General features: G+C 33.2%; 3 protein-coding genes and 1 pseudogene across 3 annotated transcripts; all 4 read left to right on the top strand.

Moving 5' to 3' along the window:
• The first annotated feature begins 1,011 nt into the window (after nucleotides 1-1,011).
• Nucleotides 1,012-3,076, top strand: LOC120157161 (annotated as a pseudogene).
• A 4,612-nt stretch (nucleotides 3,077-7,688) lies between these two features.
• Nucleotides 7,689-8,826, top strand: LOC120157162 (60S ribosomal protein L37-3-like). Its single transcript, XM_039168400.1, has 4 exons — nucleotides 7,689-7,800; nucleotides 7,902-8,037; nucleotides 8,447-8,548; nucleotides 8,651-8,826. Exons 1-4 carry the CDS (start codon nucleotides 7,798-7,800, stop codon nucleotides 8,695-8,697), a joined length of 288 nt encoding a protein of 95 aa, XP_039024331.1. The 5' UTR covers nucleotides 7,689-7,797; the 3' UTR covers nucleotides 8,698-8,826.
• A 4,326-nt stretch (nucleotides 8,827-13,152) lies between these two features.
• Nucleotides 13,153-16,124, top strand: LOC120157163 (sulfite exporter TauE/SafE family protein 3-like). Its single transcript, XM_039168401.1, has 12 exons — nucleotides 13,153-13,493; nucleotides 13,601-13,760; nucleotides 13,951-14,151; nucleotides 14,243-14,307; nucleotides 14,485-14,512; nucleotides 14,612-14,694; nucleotides 14,768-14,854; nucleotides 14,946-14,996; nucleotides 15,082-15,303; nucleotides 15,457-15,550; nucleotides 15,735-15,875; nucleotides 15,969-16,124. Exons 1-12 carry the CDS (start codon nucleotides 13,284-13,286, stop codon nucleotides 16,052-16,054), a joined length of 1,428 nt encoding a protein of 475 aa, XP_039024332.1. The 5' UTR covers nucleotides 13,153-13,283; the 3' UTR covers nucleotides 16,055-16,124.
• A 1,489-nt stretch (nucleotides 16,125-17,613) lies between these two features.
• Nucleotides 17,614-20,245, top strand: LOC120156860 (la protein 1-like). The gene is made up of 10 exons (XM_039168128.1): nucleotides 17,614-17,745; nucleotides 17,851-17,929; nucleotides 18,043-18,192; nucleotides 18,308-18,450; nucleotides 18,602-18,750; nucleotides 18,881-18,982; nucleotides 19,068-19,383; nucleotides 19,545-19,692; nucleotides 19,880-19,961; nucleotides 20,093-20,245. Exons 1-10 carry the CDS (start codon nucleotides 17,695-17,697, stop codon nucleotides 20,172-20,174), a joined length of 1,302 nt encoding a protein of 433 aa, XP_039024059.1. The 5' UTR covers nucleotides 17,614-17,694; the 3' UTR covers nucleotides 20,175-20,245.
• Nucleotides 20,246-20,499: the final 254 nt, after the last annotated feature.

Below are 20,499 nucleotides of genomic sequence, written 5' to 3'. Positions count from 1 at the left end.
GAGTCATTGCCCTAAAAAAAACTGCGGTTTAATTGTTTTTAGGTCCTTCCAGTTTTAAATTTGGATAAATTAAATCTTAATCCTTTAATTTTTTGGACTCAATTTCTTTTTAAGTCGTTTTAGATTTGAAACTAAGTGAATTAGATCATATCCTCTCATTTCTTGTGTACAATTGTTTTTCAGGCTCCTCTTAGTTCTGAAACTAGACAAACTAAGCCTTGGCTTATTTTTTTTTGTTTAAATTCTTTTTAAGTCTCTTTTAATTGTAAAATTAAATAAATTAGATTGTAAATCTTCAATTTTTAATTTTTAATTAATGAATTAACAATTAGATTCTAATTTATCAATTTATTTCTTTTTTCATTTATCTCAAAGCTCCGTGCTGCCTGCCACTCATCCATCTCCACCGTACGTGATCGCCACAAGCTTGATTAATACCGCGCCCACCACCATCAGTCCACCTGCCATTCTCTCTATTCATCAGCACCGCCATTGGCATTTGCCAATACACATCCCACTTCATAATTTCCTCTATCCAATTCAAATTTGAAATCGAGTACGGAACCTCTAGTCCAGTGAAACAAAAACTAGCTGAAATCATATTGATGGGAGGCAAGTTGATCATAAAACTAAACCAGATGCACATGCTTTTCTCTGTTTTAGTTCTCAACACTTGAAAGAACAGCCTTTAATATAATATCCCATGATTACAGAAGCGGCCCCTGGAATCAAAAAATATCCTAATAGTAACAGTCCAAATTGAATACCATTGGATGTGGAGAACATCTTGGCTATGATTCACTAACCCACCATGCCCCAACTTGGTCCTATTATTGCCAACCATAATCAAAACTCAATATTCTGTGAGAATCCTACCTTCAATTTGCTACATTTATCTCACTTTATCCCATTTCGGATCATTAGTTTAGGGTTTTTTAGAGAAAAAGTGAATCCCACTAAGCATATATATTCCTTAACTTTTACCATTTACATACACATCCGATCCGACATATCTTCTAACTTAATACATTTAGTTTTTCAGCTATTTAGCTGTGCACTAACTACGTATAGCTAACAAAAAAGATATAAGAAGTCTGCGCTCTGTTCATGGATTGCTTGAGAGAAATACGAGGAAAACAAGCTCACGATCCCATGTTCATGGAGAAGATGAATACTACGTCGTCTTGGCGTTGCATATGCGTTCCGGGGCCACTTATTGTTGGCGCAGGGCCTTCGGGTCTAGCCACAGCCGCTTGCTTAAAAGAGAAAGGGGTTCCGAGTGTAGTCCTAGAGAGATCTAAGTGCATAGCATCTTTGTGGCAACTCAAGACCTATGATCGCCTACGCCTTCACTTGCCTAAACAGTTCTGCGAACTTCCTCTCGTGGGTTTCCCTGCTGATTTCCCTACTTACCCTACTAAGCAACAGTTCGTGGACTACTTGGAAGAGTACGCTAGGAAGTTTGATATCGAACCACGGTTCAATGAGACGGTTTCACGAGCCGAGTACGACTCGGCGTTGGGGTTCTGGCGGGTGAAAAGCATTGGGATAAAGGGGGAGGAAACGGAATATGTGTGCCGGTGGTTGGTGGTGGCGACAGGAGAGAATGCGGAGGCGGTGGTGCCGGAGATGGAAGGAAAGGGTGAATTTGGCGGGGGACATAAGGCATACGAGTTTGTATAAAAGTGGAGAAGAGTTCAGAGGGAAAAGGGTTTTAGTGGTGGGGTGTGGGAATTCAGGAATGGAGGTGTGTTTGGATCTTTGCAATCATAATGCCAGGCCTTCACTTGTGGTCAGAGATACAGTAAGAACTACCGACTCATAACTTTCTTTCTTTTCTCCTCTTTTTATAATTCATCCTTCCCATTAAAGCGTTTTTCTTTTCCATTTTCACTGATTTATGATAAAGTTTTATTACGAGAAAATAGGATTTCTCAAGCTGCCCCCTCCATGTTCACAACTGCCTGCACAGTCTGTCGCTTCAAGACGACATCAGAGTTTTGTCTTGGGTCCAAAAATATCATAATTGGGATAGGGGAGAATTTTATTGAATATAATTTTTAAAAATTCTTTCTTTTTTTCTCTTTCTTGGGATTCTCAGGCATGCTAAACATAGTTAAAGATCATACCTTGTCATAATCATCATGAATCTGCACCTTTTCTGTCCCTATGATTAATTTTTCCCACCTGGAAAAGACTAAAGAAACAAACTCCACAGTTATGGGACTGATTGTCCGCTCTTTTTAGTCCATTAATAAACCCTTTGTTCTATGGAACTGAAGGTGCACGTCCTTCCACAAGTGATGCTGGGAAGATCAACTTTCGGGTTGTCCATGTGGTTGCTCAAGTGGCTGCCTATTCGGTTCGTCGACCGCTTATTGCTGATTGTATCGTGGTTCATGCTGGGTGACACCACTCGGTTTGGATTGGAACGGCCACGATTGGGTCCCTTGGAACTCAAGAATCTGTCTGGAAAGACCCCGGTTTTAGATGTTGGCACGCTTGCCAATATAAAAAGTGGAGACATTAAGGTACTTTCCCTTTTCTCATTGAACTAGTGTGTTTGATTGATCCTGTAAACTGTGTTTGATTGAAAACTGTTGATATTGTAGGTATGTCCAAGCATTAAACGCCTCAAACAATATGCAGTGGAGTTTGTTAATGGCAAAACTGACAGCTTTGATGCAATCATTCTAGCAACAGGTTATAAAAGCAACGTACCCTCTTGGCTAAAGGTATACCTGCTCCTTTTATCTTTATTTCCTTTTCTTTAAAATAGTTGCAACTTGATGGATAAAAGGGTTGAAAATATTGTCAGGAAAGAGAGATGTTCTCAGAGAAAGATGGGTACCCTCGAAGGCCATTCCCTAATGGGTGGAAAGGTGAAAATGGGATATACGCCGTGGGGTTCACTAAACGTGGATTGCTAGGTACATCAATGGATGCTAAGAGGATTGCAGAAGACATCGAACGGTATTGGAAATGTGAAGCGAAACATCGTACGGCCTTCACTCGTTCAGCACTTTTGCAGCAATCATCGCCATGAGTCATGGCCTTCACCCGTTCATCATGTTCATGTCCATGATTGATTCTTTTTTTTCCCCATTTGGCTGCAATTTTTCTTGGGTTTTTTGAATTAAGATGGACAAATTTTTGGCTGAAGATCGAAGATACTATATAATACACTACATATGAACATTGCAGTGCATTTTGATTGATTTATTGCCATGGGCAGAGGCAGGGCTAAGTGTTAAGGGAAAGAGTTGTCTACGTGAAACCATTGTTTCTTATGTCAAGATGGCACCAGAGCCATTTCCAATGGCAGGACTTGGAAAGAGTGATGAAAGAAAGTGTTCAAGGGCTGTTTTTTTTTTTTTTGGATTGTGGGGACCTTAAATTATCCGTACATCTTGTACATTACCAATTTTCCCTAATTAAGCATGATACTTTTTCGTTTGTAGGGGGAGAGGCGGAGAGCTAGGTGAGAATTGGACTGTTCTATGTATAAAATAGGTTTCGTTTAAAAAAAGAGACTGAAATTTGAAAAATAATTAAATTTTACATCCCAAGAGTGATAAATCTGGAAATTCAATCATCATTTTAAGTTTTATTATTTAAATAACGTATGTCAAGTCTTTTATATATTAAAAATGATTAACGTATAAAAACTTTTAACCTTTAAATATATATCGATAAAAATAATATTCTTGATCGATAAGATATGGATACCAAATCAAATGATTATTAAATAATTTTTTATAAACTAACATTTTACATTTTTTGTTAATTCATTATGTGTCAAAAATAGTGGTATGTAAAGCTTCCTCAATCCTCACCGTGAAAAGGGAAAAGGTGAAGAATGATCTGTTTGTAGCCATTATCTGTCATCTGCAAAAGCTGTTTTTGATAAATCAGTTGGATTTGATAGATGGTCTGTCATAGAGTTCATTAAATTAAATAATAAAAGCCTATAAAGAAAACAAGTTCAATTCACCTATATTTTAATAACTAGAGCCTAGAAACAAATCATTCCCTCAATTATAGATGCAAGAAATTTCTAAACGTACAAAGGAATTAGGTGAAAGAAGGAGCAGCTTGTGGTTATAATTGGTGCTTCTCAATCAGGTTCATGATTGGGAGCCTAATTAACATGTGTTGCCCAAAATCCATCTTCGTAGATGTATACATGTCGGTAAGATATAGCTTTGCTGGACCATTTCTCCTAATACTACTATTCATTTCCAACTACCTCCCTTGCCTTTGCTATCTATTCAAGTTAAAATTGCGAATCAAAGTAATATTATTTTAATATAACTTTACGATGATAATAATTAAATTATTATTTATTAGTTAATTAATTCAAATCGGATATTATATAAGTTTATTTATGAGACAGATCAACCTAAATTAATTGTGGATATAAAAATTTAAAAATAGAGTCTAAAACTTTTAATACTCATATTTTCAACCAAATGAGTACGCACTTGGCTCCCAAAGGGGCTTAGTACATCCGCTCTTGTCCTAAATTATTTTTGTTCATTCGTAATATTGATATTTAAACCCTTGAATTCACTTAAAAATTTAATATCTCATTCGATTATATAATTTTTTTTGAAAAATATCTACCTAGAAGATTGGAGAAGAGAAATTTTGTTTCTAATTAGGGATGGGCATGGGACCTGAACCCGACGGGTTCCGACCAGATCGGGTCGGTTTTTTTTAATTTCGGGTTCTGGTCAGTTTTTTTTGGTCATGTTCGAGTCGGGTTCGGATTCGGGTTTAGGGTGAAAAATACCCTACCCGAAAATATTTAATTTTAACTTACATATTTAGGAATAATTACAATAATACAACTCTTTATATTATTTTTTTTCAATTAAGTAATTGTTTTTATTGAATAAAAATAATAATTTTATTATTTCGGGTCGGTCGGGTTTTAAAGTTAAATATCGGGTCGGGTTCGGGTGGAATCTTGTTTTGGTCGAGTCGGATCGAGTTCGAATGAAGGATTCCTTGTTCTCGAGACGGGTCGGGTGGACAAAAAACACGACCCATGCCCATCCCTACTTCTAATAGTATTCAACCACAACTTAAGAAAGTCAACTAAGAGCTTCTAATAACTTATTTTATAAATTATCGACGATTATTTAATTGATTATTGATTAATCAAGATCCATGTTAGTAACAAATTAGGGTATTTTAGAACTTAGAACCAAATAATTTTGCAAATGGTTTTTTATCTCACAATCGAATCTGACGTGGACCACTTTACTCCTACAAACAGTGTACGCCAAATGTAGAAATGTTTCCATGTTATGCATGCATGTATACGTATATCTGAAGTATATGCTCATATACTATCTATTCATGACTGACGAGCTTGACATTTTCAATGACCGAAAATATTATTTAAATTTAATTAGAATAATTCATATAATTTGAATAACTCATATACTCTATACCCATGATTGTTCAGCTTGACATTGTATACAGCCTTGTGGCTGGAACCTTTTATATAAATTAAAAGGGTTAATTGCATCATATTCTTAAAGTTATGACACACATTTTAAGTTGATTATCATATTTTGAATGTTTTAATTTCATTTTTAAATCATGACTTCCACTTAAATGCATCATCAAAATTTTGAAAATTTTAAATTTGTCCCTAAACTATCAACCTATTTTTAAATTAATCCACAAACTTTTGAACATTTTAATTTCATCTCAAACTATCAATATAAGCTAATTACTTATCTATTGTTAAAAATGTTATAGAAATAGACAACTGCCATGTAAACGCTAATGTGTATTATGTATAGTTTAGGAATAAAATTAGAATGTGTAAAAGTTTAGAGACTAATTTAGAATGACGGTCATAATTTGATATAAAATTGAAATATTCAAAAGTTTAATAACTAAATTAGAATGAAAGTCGTAGTTTGGGGATGAAATTGAAATATTTAAAAAATTTAAGTACTAATTTAAAATGAGAGTCATAATTTGAAGATTATGATACAATTAAAACATTAAAAAGGATTTCTTATTTGTCATTAGATTAAACAATAAGTTTTAGTTACCTTTGCATTTTTATTTATTTAATTACTTATTGATATTTCATAAATTCGAAGTTAAAAAAATCTATAAAGATTTGATTATATGTATGTATATAGTATTATCCAACTGGCTGGAACTTTGAACAGTTGCCATTAATAAAGCTAAGCTAAAATTGATGTTTCAGCATTGCAGTGCTGAGGTGGGTTGATTAAACAGGTAATTCCCAGAAGATGTAACGAGTCAATCATCAGCATGTCAACTACATTGGTTCACAATTGTGATGGGACGATATTAATTAATTTACGATCCTCATAAATCTTTACGTTGTTACTTAATACACAGATTAAGTTGTGGATAACTTGGATTTTTGCGCAGAAGGTGGTGGAGTGGGTGACAAGGGCAAGACGAGCAAAGCGCATGCAAAGAGATGTAATGGAAAGACTTTGAATCTGATGAATGGTATGAAGAAAGATAATGTCGCACTGAGGGAGAGATCCCACTTCATGTAGAACTGTGCTACCCTTTGGGACCGCCACTCTCAAACTAAGACCACACCCAAAGGGGGTTTACAGGGTCCAAGATGATGCACTTTTTATTTTTTGATGATTCCAAACCCAGCCAGCAGGGAAAAAGGAAAGGAAAAAAATGTTTTTTTTTCCTTTTTCTTTTCCCACCACTCTCTCTCTCATTCTAATCCATCGGTACAGATTTTTGCAGTGTTCTTCTTTATGTCAGTCTCCAAGGTATCTTTCTCCATGTCAGTGGAAATTCCAAAGGTTTCTTTCCATATGTGCTTGGTGAAAGCAAAGCATCAAAAACCCACTTGTCCACCTTCTGGTATGCACTTTCTCTTAGGATGAGAGCATGGGGTGTATAACTAGGATTCTTCTCCAGGTATTGCTCTACTTATAATCTTCTTCAAACATGTGTGCAACTCATTCAAACTATCTTTCCTTTTCCCACTCAAATACTGCTCCATTTGCTGCCATGTTACTTGTTACTTTCTCATTGTTCAAGCATGCGCATTATTTATCCCAGAAAGATCTCAGCCTAGAAATGATTGAATGGACCAACTGGGTTTTTTGTTGGACTAAATTTGATTATTTTGGAGCAATACATATATAGCTTCTTCTTCTCTGACTTTCTTTGTGATAGGCTTTTCAGTTTTGAGTTTTATGTTCAGTTCAAAGCCATATGGGTACACCAAGGCTAGTCCATTTGTATTTGTAGTTGGATAACGACTCACCATATTTTTCTTCTTTTGTATAGATTGCAGGACAAAAGCATGTATCAATATCACACGTGCTTCAGTTCGTCGGTGTCTAACTCCATCTCGATGTTTTTGATTTGACGCTGAGTGAATAAAATAACAATAACTCATAAATCTAGTGATTAAATGAAAAAAATGAAATGAAATTATCGAAACAAGAACACTATCGAAGTTGAGTGATGAAAAGTATAGTTTACCTCTTTTACCAGAAGAATTCAGTACTGGAGAAAATATGGACAAATTGATTATAAGCCCATTAAAGCAAAACCAGAGGCCTTTAGTATTATTAGTGGACTTTCCTATGCCAACGGGCCAGAGAAAACGCCTTTAGAATTGTCTTGGTCTCTCTCACTGGCGTCCTCGGTTGGCAAAGACGAGCAAAACCCTAATCTACTTCATCACTATATAAATACCTTAACTGTATTCCATTCAGAACTTTTCTTGTGTTTTTGCAGCACGAAGAACCAAAGAAGATGGTATTTGTCATTGCTATCATTTGGATTCATTCTCCATGTCAGTGCCATTAACTGGGAATTTTAAATTGACTGTAAAGCTTTGTTCCTCTTTTTTTTGATAGGGAAAAGGAACCGGAAGCTTTGGAAAGAGAAGGAACAAGACTCACACGCTATGCGTTCGATGTGGACGACGAAGCTTCCATCTCCAGAAGAGCCGTTGCGGTGCTTGCGCCTACCCTGCCAGTCGCATCCGAAAATGTAAGATCTTTCTTTTTACTTTTTTGCTTTTGATTTTCCAAATCTATGTATTTTTGGCATTTTAGCTCTGTTTGTAGTTTACTTAGCCGAACTTAGATGAGGTTTAGCAAATGAAAATTTTCATGATAAGTGACGACATCCCATGAAAACAGTTAGATGCTTACCTGATTTAGATTTAAGATATCGTAATCCATTTTTTTATTATCTTTGATTCCCTTGATTCCAAGATTAAGGTGTAATTTTTTAGTAAGAATCTGTATATGAAGCAACGATTAAGTAATCACTGCTTGATTCAAAGATTGAATCCTGGATTTATTGTCTATGTTTTTCTAAATCATTCTGTCTACTGAACAATGGCTTTCTATTGGCAATACATGCTTGTTTGATTAGTTTGTTGGATTGGCTTTAGATAACTGGAGTGTGAAAGCTATTAGAAGAAAGACTACCGGGACTGGTCGAATGAGGTACCTCCGACATGTTCCTCGAAGGTTCAAAACCGGCTTTAGAGAAGGTATCTCTCTCTTTTTCGTATTCAATCTTTGTTGGTTTAAATGAAAGCATGTTTGATCGATAGTATATAGTGATGGGATATTCTTGAATTGTTGTCTGTCAGGTACTGAAGCAACTCCAAGGAAGAAGGCAGCAGCTGCTGCTTCATAAGTTGATTGTGGTGTTTTGTTTTGGTGCTAGAGAACCCTGAATTTTACAAACTATAGCTTTGGGGTTTCTCTCGACTATGTGGTACTTTTATTTTCCAAACAATGTCTACAAACAGGATGTTTTGTTTTATTATGAGTCTTCATTGTTCATAACAATTTTACCTGCTCCATCTCTGTGTTATATGCGGACCAATAGATGATCTTTCATTACTCAACATTGTGGTAGCATTCAGTAGCAAATTGCCCCACATTTTAAATACCTCCTGAGATTCAATCACACTATACGGTCATGATTTAATGCACTCGAACTTGATGTATGATCATAGAAATTAAGAACATCGACCTCTTTCTACGAGTACTTTAGTTTAGGAGTCAGAGAAGAAATTTTGCTCGGAATCCATGCTAGAAGAGTTCCAACAACAGGATGTGCAATGTGATTGACGCTTTGCCATGCATAGGAAGATCTAGGCAGGGCATATGAAGCTTGGGCTGCTTCCATCACCTGCTGAAGCCAACAACTGTAAAATTATTAGAAGAATGTTTATTCAATACAATCTTCCAGGATCGTCGAAACTTTGTTGTTTAATCTTCAAGGCTTCCCAAGAACAAATTGGCCCAATATAAGCCCTTGAAGTATTTTCCTCCACTCCCGGGACATCCACAAGCGAAAGGGGTCAAGTTTTTCATTTATAAAATATATTACATGTTACTAACATAGCATGGTAGTTAAATATTGAGTTTTTCATTTTAAAGGTTCAAGTTTTATCATTTCTATATTTTAATTTCTCATTTTTATGAGATAAAAATATGTATCATCATTTTATTGAATAAAATTAATTTAATATTATAGTATATTAATTTAATAAAAAAGTTTATCGGCGTAGCAATATCGAATTGCTTTGGACACATGATTTGTGTTACATTATTATTTTGGACTCGTGATATGTGTTTATGTCATGTTGTCATGTATGTATGCATAGTGTATATCATATTATCACTTTAAACACGTGACATGTGTCATATTATCACTTGTATATATATAACAACATAACATCGCCACTTTGGACTCATAAGTCTTATCATTTCAACGAAAAGTGTCGACTCTTAATTAGTAATTTTCATTTAATCAACGTTATCTTATTCTAAAATTAAAATTAGAAGTCAAAATATTCTAAAAAAATAATAGTGTATACGTGATTATTTAGTCAAATGTTAAAGATATCTTTTAATTAAATGTTATCTTTATAATTAAAAAAATAATTTATTATTATATATATTTAAATAATTTCAGAGGATTATAAGATAATATATGTTTATAATTTTTTTAACCTTAATAATAAATACATATTCTGTAAACCTACTTGTTCAGACCTAATACCTATACGGAAACATCTCTAAGTACTATAAAAGTACTTTGACTTCTGTTTTATACCTATTAAAACAGATGAGATCTAAAAGTACGAAACTCAGGAGCTAGAAAGCCCAAACTCCCTCCCTAATAAGGCCAAACATTCACAAACAAACTCTTTTTTAAATAGTGTATGTTCGATTGATCGTATGCTATGTTGAATATAGTTGCTTCTAGAAAGTGGTAGATTAACACGCCTAACCATCTTTCTTTTGTCGTAAGTCGTAGATTTGGTTTGACTTTTTGTTGGATTTATAAAATTGTAATATTAAATTCAGAGTCTAAATTTATATTAAATCCGATTTAAAATATATGAGATTTCAAAATTCTGAACTTGATGACAAATATAATAGAATTTTTAATTCGGTTTGGTGAAGGACCATTGAATGACATTTCTTCCTGTTTAGCTGCTGCATTTTTTCTATTCTTTTTTGCTTGTTTTCAAAGGCTAATTAATTGTTCAACCACTACTATCTACGAGATAATTACTATAAAAATCATGCTAAACACTGTTTTGAATTTAGATTTATTTTAAAGGATTGTGTTTATATTGTAGAACATATCACATTATCATTTATGATATGTACATTTTATTATGTAAGTAAAGAATATTGATCGTCAATCAATTAATGATTTTCATTCAACTAGAGATTATTTTATCATAAAATAAAAAATTTGGACGTCACATTACTGTAAGAAAAAAAAAATCAAAGTGACTATTTAGTCAGACATAAAAAATATTTTTTAATACTATATCTAGTAATAATGTCAATCAGATTAAGACTCGATTAACATTTATCGTACTGATTCATTAATATGAGACATTTTTTGTGAGGATTTATATTTTTATCAAGATTTTAAAGTTTTAAAAATAAAATTTATTTTTTGGATAAAATAGTTTTATATTTGATTGCGAATCAACATCCATTTATATTTTAGGGCAAACTATACGTTTAGTACCTAAATTATAAGTTTTATTTCGTTTAAGTACTTAAATTTTCATTTATTTCAAAATCATACTTAATGTTTATTTTTTGTTTCGTTTTGGTACCTCGTCGTTAAAAACTTAATGGAACTGTTATAACGTGACACATTTTTATGGGTAAATTACATCATTCATCACTCAATTATCTTCTCACTCATATTTTGTTCGCTAAAAATTAATTTTTTATTTAATCACTTAACATTCAAATTAATCCTAGTTTAATTACTCTAACTTTCAAATTTAATTTTTTATTGTAATTATATACTAATAAAAAATCATGTCATAAAAAATATTAATAAAATAAATTAGAGTGATTAAAAAAACATGAGCAATTTGAAAGTTGAGTAGTTAATTTGATTTTTTTTAACTTTAGTGACCAAAATAGGAGTGAGAAAATAGTTAAGTGAAGAATGATGTAATTTATCCATAAAAATGTGTCACGTTGTAACAGTTCCATTAAGTTTTTAACGACGAGGTACCAAAACGAAACAAAAAATAAACATTAAGTATGATTTTGAAATAAATGAAAATTTAAGTACTTAAACGAAATAAAACTGATAATTTAGGTACTAAACGTATAGTTTGCCCTAAAATATAAATGATATGCGTGCAACATATGTTAAGTTTTTAACGATAGGGTACTAAAATGAAACAAAAAGTAAAAAAATAATGTTGGGTATGATTTTGAAACAAAAGAAAATTTAAGTACTAAACCAAAATAAAGCTGATAGTCTAGATACTAAACGTTTACTTTACCTTATATTTTATTGGGGCACTTCATTAATACCAAAGGGTTTCAAAAATAATCTTATTGGTCTTACATATCAAGCATATATGGGGTTTGCCCTTAAATAGTTTGTTTCCTTTTTATTTATGATATGTGTTCGCTTTCTTGAATAAATTGTGTTTATTTTGATTTTTTTACGAATTAATTATTTTATCATAATATTTATTTTAAAATTTTAGCTATGTTCATTTAATTTAAATATTTCATAATCTTTAAAACTTTCATCACTAAAATTTTATATTACTTTTATTTTGATCACTCTACTATTAATTATTTAACAACATTATGATAAAATATTTTTTTCAAAAAGTATTTTATGAAAAATAATCGAAACTTTCTTTCTATTTATAAAAATACCTCTAAAAATTTAATTTTAATGTTTCAATTTGTTTTTTTACGGTAAAATGTTTTCTTTCAAATCATACTCATGAGAAGGTAGGAGAAGAATAAATAAATAACGTATCTTGATTCTGAATTCATTAGATATTAAAGATTGTATATTGAAATTATTTTTAAAAAAAAAATTAAATTAATAAAATAATATGAAACAATGTGATGAATTTGCCTAAACTGATCAAAGAACGACACTTTAAATAAAAGATTATTTATTATTGAAAAGATGAAAAAATAATAATAATAATAATAAATAATAAATAAATTAAGTGAACAATAGGTGGCTTTTATATCAACAAAAACTACTTCACATCATCCTATCATTTTTATTTAAGGCCCCCACATGACTAAAACAAGAGTAATTAGAAAATATACTGAAAATTGAAAAGTTTTATAGTTGAATGACCAAAAAATATGGTCAAAATTTAGTGATGAAAAACGTAATTTCCCCAGGGTAATAATACATAGAGTAAAACGTCGGGTAAGTGGGCGAGTCCCGATGAGAGGAGGTGGATATGGAGGTCCACTCGAATGGCGGCAGACAGAGTCAACCTAACCATAAACAAAAAAAGCGTCCGAAGAAAGAAAAAAATATTAAATTATAAACGTCGCCTGCTTCAGCCCGGTATCTCTCAGTTTAACTTTTTCTTATTGTATAATCTGCGTGTGCAGTCGAGTAAAAGACATTTTCCTTTTTCTCATTTTGACAGAGACGTAGTGCAAAAGATTCCTGAACCTTGTGTTGGTATTGCGTTCACGTTTGTTTTTTCGAATCCCACAATTCATTAAAATTCATTTCTCTTTTAATCCTTTTATCTTTTTGTTTTGAACCCCTTATATCTACTATTGTTTTCTTCGGTTTGCCTTTCTGGGAAACCATACGCTTTCGGCGTTGTTCTTTGTAAGCTAAAGTGGAAACAGCAGAGATTTTGATTCCAAAAAAAAGTGTATTATTTTTGTTAAAAAAGGGAAATTAAAGAACGAAACAGTTTTCACTGAGGGGGAAAAAAAAAGATGGTGCAATTTGGGGTAAAACGGAGTGTTTTGAGATCGGTAATGTTGAATTTCCTCAATTTTGGTATAGCTTTCATGCTTGTTTCAGCTGAGAGAAGCTTGAAACATGGAGAACCCGTCAAGGAATCTGAAACAAACGATAATTATTTTCTCAAAGCTGTTAATTTCTTGTGGAAATCTGACGAGTCAGGTTATCACCATGTTTGGCCTGTGAGTATAGATATTTCAGTCTATTTCCTTTTATCTTTGTATCACAGAACTGTTTTTTTTAACCTCTTCATTTTGAAGCTTTCTATTTCTTCTTTTTTGGGGAATAGGAAATGGAATTTAATTGGCAAATTGTGGTGGGAAGTGTGATCGGATTCTTTGGAGCAGCGTTTGGAAGTGTAGGTGGAGTCGGTGGAGGTGGCATTTATGTTCCCATGCTTAGCCTTATTATTGGGTTTGATCCCAAATCAGCCACAGCTATTTCAAAATGTAAGTTGTTCCTATTATTATTATTATTATTATTTTAATTCTGTGCTCTTGCATGAAGAAATAGGTGCATTTTGACGCTTCCCAAAATTATTTAAGCTCTGAATGCGTCAAGTTGAGAATTTTAAATGCTACTAAGAAACTATCATTGGAGATTCTGTCGAGTTCATGCATTCTATGTTTTTTTCCCTAGGCATGATCATGGGTGCAGCAGTTTCAACTGTTTATTACAACCTTAAGCTAAGGCATCCTACACTCGATATGCCTATCATTGATTATGATTTGGCTCTTCTTATTCAGCCAATGCTCATGATGGGAATTAGCATTGGAGTCACTTTTAATGTGATCTTTGCAGATTGGATGGTCACTGTTTTACTTATTATTCTCTTTATAGGTAACGATTTTCTGATCTATTGTTTCGTTTGCTGCACATTATATTCTTGTCGAACGATCTGCTAAATTTCAATTCATTGGTTGGTTTGCAGGGACATCAACAAAGACATTCTTCAAGGGTGTTGAAACATGGAAAAAAGAAACCATATCAAAAAAAGTAATTTATTAACTCAGCCCCATTCTGATGCGTAGAAAATTTTGATTTTTTCCCCTTCCATTTCATCGATGAGTAATCTAAAGATTTCAAGGATGTTTGATTTCAAAGTATCACGTGGTGTGTTTGATTTCAAACTAGTTGCTAACCATCTGAAACCTTGCTTGTCATGGATTTTAGGAGGCTGCCAGGCGTTTGGCATCAAATGGTCAATTACTCACTTCACTTTTTCCTTTAATTGATCCTTAAGATCATTCAGTGATCCTTTCTTCATGTTTTGCCTTCTGACTTGCTCATTTGATATCAGATACTGATAATGTAGATGTGGAATACAAGCCTCTTCCTAGCGGCCCAAACAATGATCCTCCTACGGACAACACAGATAAAGAAGTAGGTTAACTGTAATCTAATGTTATTTTAATAAGTTACAATTTCTCTCAAAGCTAATAATGCAATATAGCAGGTCTCTGTATGGGAGAATGTGTGTTGGAAAGAACTTGGACTCCTTTGTTTTGTTTGGGTTGCATTCCTTGTACTGCAGATTACCATGGTTATGTTTCCTCTGCCTTCTCTTTTCTTATTTATATTACAGAGTATGAATGGTTGAAGCGTAACTGATAAACCACAACTTTTGGCAACAGAATACTTCAGCCACTTGTTCGGCATTGTACTGGGTGTTGAATTTGCTACAGGTAAATTTTTATCTTCTTTGATCCCTATTGGCTATTGCTTCTTTCCATTGCTGATAATGGTCTAATGTGTCCTTTTGTTGTCCAGATCCCGGTTGCAGTTGGGGTATCTCTATATGAGGCAGTTAGTCTCTATAAAGGACGTAGATTAATTGCATCCAAGGGAGATCAAGGCTCAAATTTTCGGGTGCTCCAGCTTGTTACCTACTGTGCTTTTGGAGTACTAGCTGGAGTTGTTGGCGGTCTACTCGGCCTAGGTGGAGGATTTATTATGGGCCCGCTATTCTTGGAGCTGGGTGTCCCTCCTCAAGTGAGTCTTTGTTTCCTTCACTTGTGTGAAGTTTATCCTTCATATATAAATTGGAATGATGGTGACATGAAAGGAGAACCAGGTCCTGTTGTATCATGACTTCGAAGATTATCCATTGCTTGTTATTTCTAATCTTTTGTGACTTCCATGCAGGTATCAAGCGCTACTGCTACCTTTGCCATGACGTTCTCCTCTTCCATGTCTGTTGTAGAATATTACCTTTTGAAACGTTTTCCAGTACCTTATGGTAAGTTGGTAACTGAATAACACAATAATTTTGTTGATGTTTCTTATTCTTTTGGAATAAAATGGAACACTGAAACCTGCATGGGATGTGGTGGGGATGGTGTTGTCATTAATCTTGCCTCTACTTGAGGGTATTGTTGTTCCACATTTTCCCGAAGTTACATATTTCGTACTTTGTTTTGCAGCTCTTTACTTCACTGCGGTGGCTACCGTTGCTGCCCTTGTCGGACAACACATTGTCCGAAGGCTTATAATTTTATTTGGAAGGGCATCTTTGATCATCTTCATTCTAGCCTTCACAATATTTGTTAGTGCAATATCACTAGGTGAGCTTTGATATTCCTCTAAATTGTTTTCGCAAACACTCTTTTCTTGCTTCAAACCTCTCAAAAAAACATTTATCGGTTTTCTTTCTCTAGGTGGCGTTGGCATAGCAAACATGATCGGGAAGATTGAGCGGCACGAGTACATGGGATTCGAAAACCTCTGCAAGTATGGGGGCTGATATATCAAGTTTTCTTTATGCTCAATTGAACCCTTTAATTCCCCTGTAAATTTAGCCTAGTATTCTGTTGTCCAAAGGCAACAAACACTGCCTTCTGTTTGTTCCATTTGTTACGTTTTGCATGCAATATTTATCAGACACAATCTATCGAATTTAAAATTCTGTGTAGGAAAGAAAACTGATGACTGGAATTGTAGCTTTCTGTTATTTGGATGTTTATTTTGGCGCCATCATCCTCACCAATGATTTGACACGGAAAAGATAATTATTAAGGGTATTTAGTTACTCAATTATTCTCGTGATTCTTTTTTGGTCATCTAACATTATGGTTTCTAGTCACCCGTCATTGAAAAATTATCGGTGATGTGTTAAAACGTAACGTTAAGTATAATTTAGAAAAAATAGTTGAGTGATCAAAATGAAATTGCACAAATAATTAGAGGACTAAATTCGTAATTTATCCTAATTATTAATACACTTTAAACACACAAAAGCCATTTTTTGTATTGTAGATAATTCACAAAAACGGATTACTTTCAACATATAATGATTTGACAAGCCTTTTGTGGACAGGCTTTCCCAGTTTTAGGGTGGATTACTTCCAACGCAAATGCTCAAGTTTCAGATGGATTTATTCTAAATAATATATATATAAATTAAAAGATATATTAGAATATATAATATAATTAATATTCCAACCTCTAATATAAATTATATATATAATATAAACTCACTAATAAGAAATAAGAAATAAGAAATTCACCATTGACAACTTGACATTAATATACGTTGTATATATAAATCCTAGATGTGAAAATAAGCGTAATTCGTTTATGACATAAAGAAAGAAATATAGATGGAAAAAGGGAAGAGGTTTGACGTAAAAAAATCGATATGCTAAAAAAAAGAAATGAGATAAAAAAATGAGATAAAAATAAGGAATTGTAAATAGAATTCGGGTTCAAATTTCATAGATAATATGGACAGTATTGCCTATAGTGATAGACAAATGAAAGACTATCTCAATTTTTTTTTATCCACTTCCTATTTTGAAAATAGGTTGGTTAAATCCAACTTCTATGACCACCAATCAAGAATCTAGTGATTTTTAAAAAAAAAGATCATTTCCTCAAAAAAAAAATTAAATTGTTTGAAATTAAAAGAATAAAATTTTATTAAGTATCTAAATTAATAAAATAAAAATAATAGAAATTTCATTTAATTAATATTTACATAAAAACTAAAATATTGTTATATCCAAAATTTTAAATATCATATTTAAAAACAATACGTATTATCTAAACGTATAGTTAGAATTTAAATGATTTAGATGTTGTATTTAAAGAAGAAAAATAAATATTAAAAAATATTACTACATACAATATAAAGTAATTTACCCTATAAATTAATTGAAAAAAAAACTATATTTGTAATATATACATCTTTGAAAAATATTTTTAAAAATCAAATAATCATGAACAACTGGCCTTTAGAGTAAAAGCCCATATAAACCCCCAATTTCTAACCCAAGAGCAAAAACTACTCTTCGACAACCCTAAACTCACATCACTAATCTTCTTGTTTCTTAAGTCGAAAACCTTTTTTTTTATTTCTTTCGCGCAAACACTTGCCGTACAATAATGGTGGCGCCTTCTTTAAGCGAAGATACTGCCAAGGCCGTTCTTCGTCAAGTCAATATCCCCCTCCCCCTACCTATCTTTTATTTTTCAAAGTTTAATTTCTCTTCTACCTTTCAATCGCTCAATTTTTAATTTTTGTTTTCTGTAATTTTACAGGTAGAGTTCTACTTCAGTGATAGCAATGTTCCGAGAGATCACTTTCTGAGGAAGAAAATCAGCGAAAATGATGATGGCAGTATCCTTCTATTTCTAAAAACGATTTTCCCGCTGTTCGAGTCATATTTTATTTACTTATTCTGTGATTTTTATTGTTGTTGTTCTTGACTTCGTTTTTTCTAATAAAAAAAGTGGTTAGTTTAGCATTGATTTGTTCGTTTTCAAAGATGAGAGGCCATTTGAGTTTAAGGAATGTGAAGGCGGAAGATGTACCAGAGGCTACTTTAAAAGCAGTTGCTGAAACTCTCAGAACTTCATCTTCCCTCAAGGTTTCTGAAGATGGTCAGCTTTTCCAAACTCAAAATAAGAATTTCCTGTTTTTTTTTTCTCATAAGCCAAGGCAAAAAGGGGGTTATATATAATTAATGAATTTTAAATGCGTCTTTCAATCTTACAGGGACGAAAGTTGGCAGAGCCACTGCTCTATTAGAGCCCGAAGAATTGATTGAGCAATTAGACAGTAGAACAATTGCTGCATCACCATTCGAATATAATGTCAAGATGGAAGATGTACAAGCCTTTTTTGACCAATATGCTAAGGTATTTTCTCAATGAGAGCGATAATTGTTCTCTTATATATTTTAGTTGCTAATTTTAGTTACAAATGGATAACTAGTGATATGTTTAAGGTTTATAACTTCTAAACATGTTCTTGGTTCAATGTAAGTTTGATTGTCCTCTTGTTTCTTAGGTTAATAGTGTGAGGTTACCTCGTCATGTAGCAAACAAAAAGTGTTTTTGTGGCACTGCTTTGATTGAATTCTCGGACGAGGAAGATGCACAAAAGGTTTTGAAGCAAAGCTTGGTTTTTGCCGGAGCTGAATTGGAATTGAAACCAAAGTAAGCTTTTCTTTTTTCTATTTGTTTTGCTGCAATTTGTTTTCTTAATCGTGTTGTATGGTGAAACCAAAGGTTGTAGTTGCTGTTACAATCTGTTTATCTGACTTTTCTGTTACAATTTTCTTTGCAGGAAGGATTTTGATGCTACAAGAGAAGAAGATGCAGAGCAGTTTGAGGGTAATCATCCAGTCTCAGGTTCAAATGGCGATAACCAGCCGAATGCTGATGACAAGTAATTAATCACAATCTTCAACTGGCATTAGTTTTTTCTGTTGCCACATGTTTGTAATTAAACTTCATGTAATGATTTGTCACAGTTACCCCAAAGGTTTGGTTGTTGCATTTACATTGAAGAAAATTTCATCTGGGGACTCTGCAGAACAAAATGCTTCTGATGAACTTGCAAAGGAAGGTGGGACTGAAAAGAGTGAAGAGAAGACTAGAACAAATGTCAAAGATAATGAAGAAAAGATTGATGATAAACATGTTAGTAAAGAAACAGACATCAAAAGTCCCGTTCCAAAGGATGAGGATACAAAACATAAATCCATTGCATCTGCTTTTAAAGATGATCAGAATGTTGTTACACGCGAAGATTTGAAGGAAGCCTTGAAAAGATTTGGCACTGTGAAGGTATTATTGAAATTGGTTTCTCTTTTCTTGTTTGTTCATTTAATTATACTATTTTACTTTAAAAGAGTAACAGACTTAGACAGTTGTTCTCTAACGTTGTTTTAATTATTTCAAGATTTCTTATCAAGTATTTCTCACCATGAATTGTTTTACATGTGAAGTATGTCGACTTTAAAATGGGTGAGGATAAGGGTTACATTCGGTTTGATACACCAGAAGCAGCCCAGAAAGCTCGGGCTGCTGCTGTCCTGGCTAAAGAAGGTGGTCTGGTTGTCAAAAATGTCATTGCCACTTTAGAACCTGTGACTGGTAAGGAAAGAAACAACTTCCGTTTGATTTAATTTAAACATTATTTCTCATTTTTGTTGCATGCTGATCTCACTATTGACTTTATCTTGCATACATCAATATAACATGTACTGATTATTGTATGCCTAGATAAATAACCGTGATGTATTAGATGAGGAACTGATAAAAAGCTGGGGAATGTTCTTAGGTAATGCTGAGAAAGAATATTGGGGTCTATTCCGCCGTTGTAGCCAAGAAAAGTTTTGTGGAAACAAGCGCTTTCAAGGAAGGTCAGTGCTGACAAATATTTTCTACAGCTTTATTATTATTTTTTTGAATAAGCAATCCCCTATGAAAATTCCCCTCCAATGTTATTCCTTCTATGTAGATTCACCTCTTAAATGATTTTTCCTTGTATTAGGGGAGGAGGAAAGCACTACAGAGGCGGAAAACGAGGTCGGGGAAGAGAAAATCATTCACCAAACAAAGCTGTAAGAACTTGAGCAGGGTGAGAGCGATCGATCAATGGATGTAATGGATTTTGAGATCATTTTTGTATCACAACTTGAGGATTTGTTGGTGGTTGGGAGGGGGGAATAGCTTAGATTAGCAAGCTATAGGTTTTATGTGCTTCAACACTTCGAAAGTTTATTATGCCCCTTTTATGTTTATTATTTGTTTTGCTCCGAAAGGGGAAGTTAAGTGTTAGAATATTAGTTTTACCATCTTTTGTTTCCTTACTATCCTTTTAATACATAATCATAATTTTACAGCGAGTAAAATCCAAAAAGGAAACTCTTCATGACGAGATCAATTTTACCTTGTTTT

This window comes from Hibiscus syriacus, unplaced genomic scaffold (genome assembly GCF_006381635.1).
Source record: "Hibiscus syriacus cultivar Baekdansim isolate YM2019G1 unplaced genomic scaffold, ASM638163v2 tig00111238_pilon, whole genome shotgun sequence".
NCBI classification, from domain to species: domain Eukaryota; kingdom Viridiplantae; phylum Streptophyta; class Magnoliopsida; order Malvales; family Malvaceae; genus Hibiscus; species Hibiscus syriacus.
Note: the sequence above shows the minus strand (reverse complement) of the source record. Positions and strands in the feature narration are given on the sequence as shown.

What these genes read in the sequence shown, in the direction of transcription:
- LOC120157162 (XM_039168400.1), top strand. An exon ending in TGCCAGTCGCATCCGAAAAT is followed by an intron (nt 8,038 to 8,446) that starts GTAAGATCTTTC and finishes GATTGGCTTTAG; the next exon opens with ATAACTGGAGTGTGAAAGCT. An exon ending in CAAAACCGGCTTTAGAGAAG is followed by an intron (nt 8,549 to 8,650) that starts GTATCTCTCTCT and finishes GTTGTCTGTCAG; the next exon opens with GTACTGAAGCAACTCCAAGG.
- LOC120156860 (XM_039168128.1), top strand. Translation starts at nt 17,695, where the DNA reads ATGGTGGCGCCTTCTTTAAGCGAAGATACTGCCAAGGCCGTTCTTCGT. An exon ending in CAGCGAAAATGATGATGGCA is followed by an intron (nt 17,930 to 18,042) that starts GTATCCTTCTAT and finishes TAATAAAAAAAG; the next exon opens with TGGTTAGTTTAGCATTGATT. An exon ending in CCTCAAGGTTTCTGAAGATG is followed by an intron (nt 18,193 to 18,307) that starts GTCAGCTTTTCC and finishes TCAATCTTACAG; the next exon opens with GGACGAAAGTTGGCAGAGCC.
- LOC120157163 (XM_039168401.1), top strand. Translation starts at nt 13,284, where the DNA reads ATGGTGCAATTTGGGGTAAAACGGAGTGTTTTGAGATCGGTAATGTTG. An exon ending in AGCCACAGCTATTTCAAAAT is followed by an intron (nt 13,761 to 13,950) that starts GTAAGTTGTTCC and finishes TTTTTTCCCTAG; the next exon opens with GCATGATCATGGGTGCAGCA. An exon ending in GGGTGTTGAATTTGCTACAG is followed by an intron (nt 14,997 to 15,081) that starts GTAAATTTTTAT and finishes TTTGTTGTCCAG; the next exon opens with ATCCCGGTTGCAGTTGGGGT.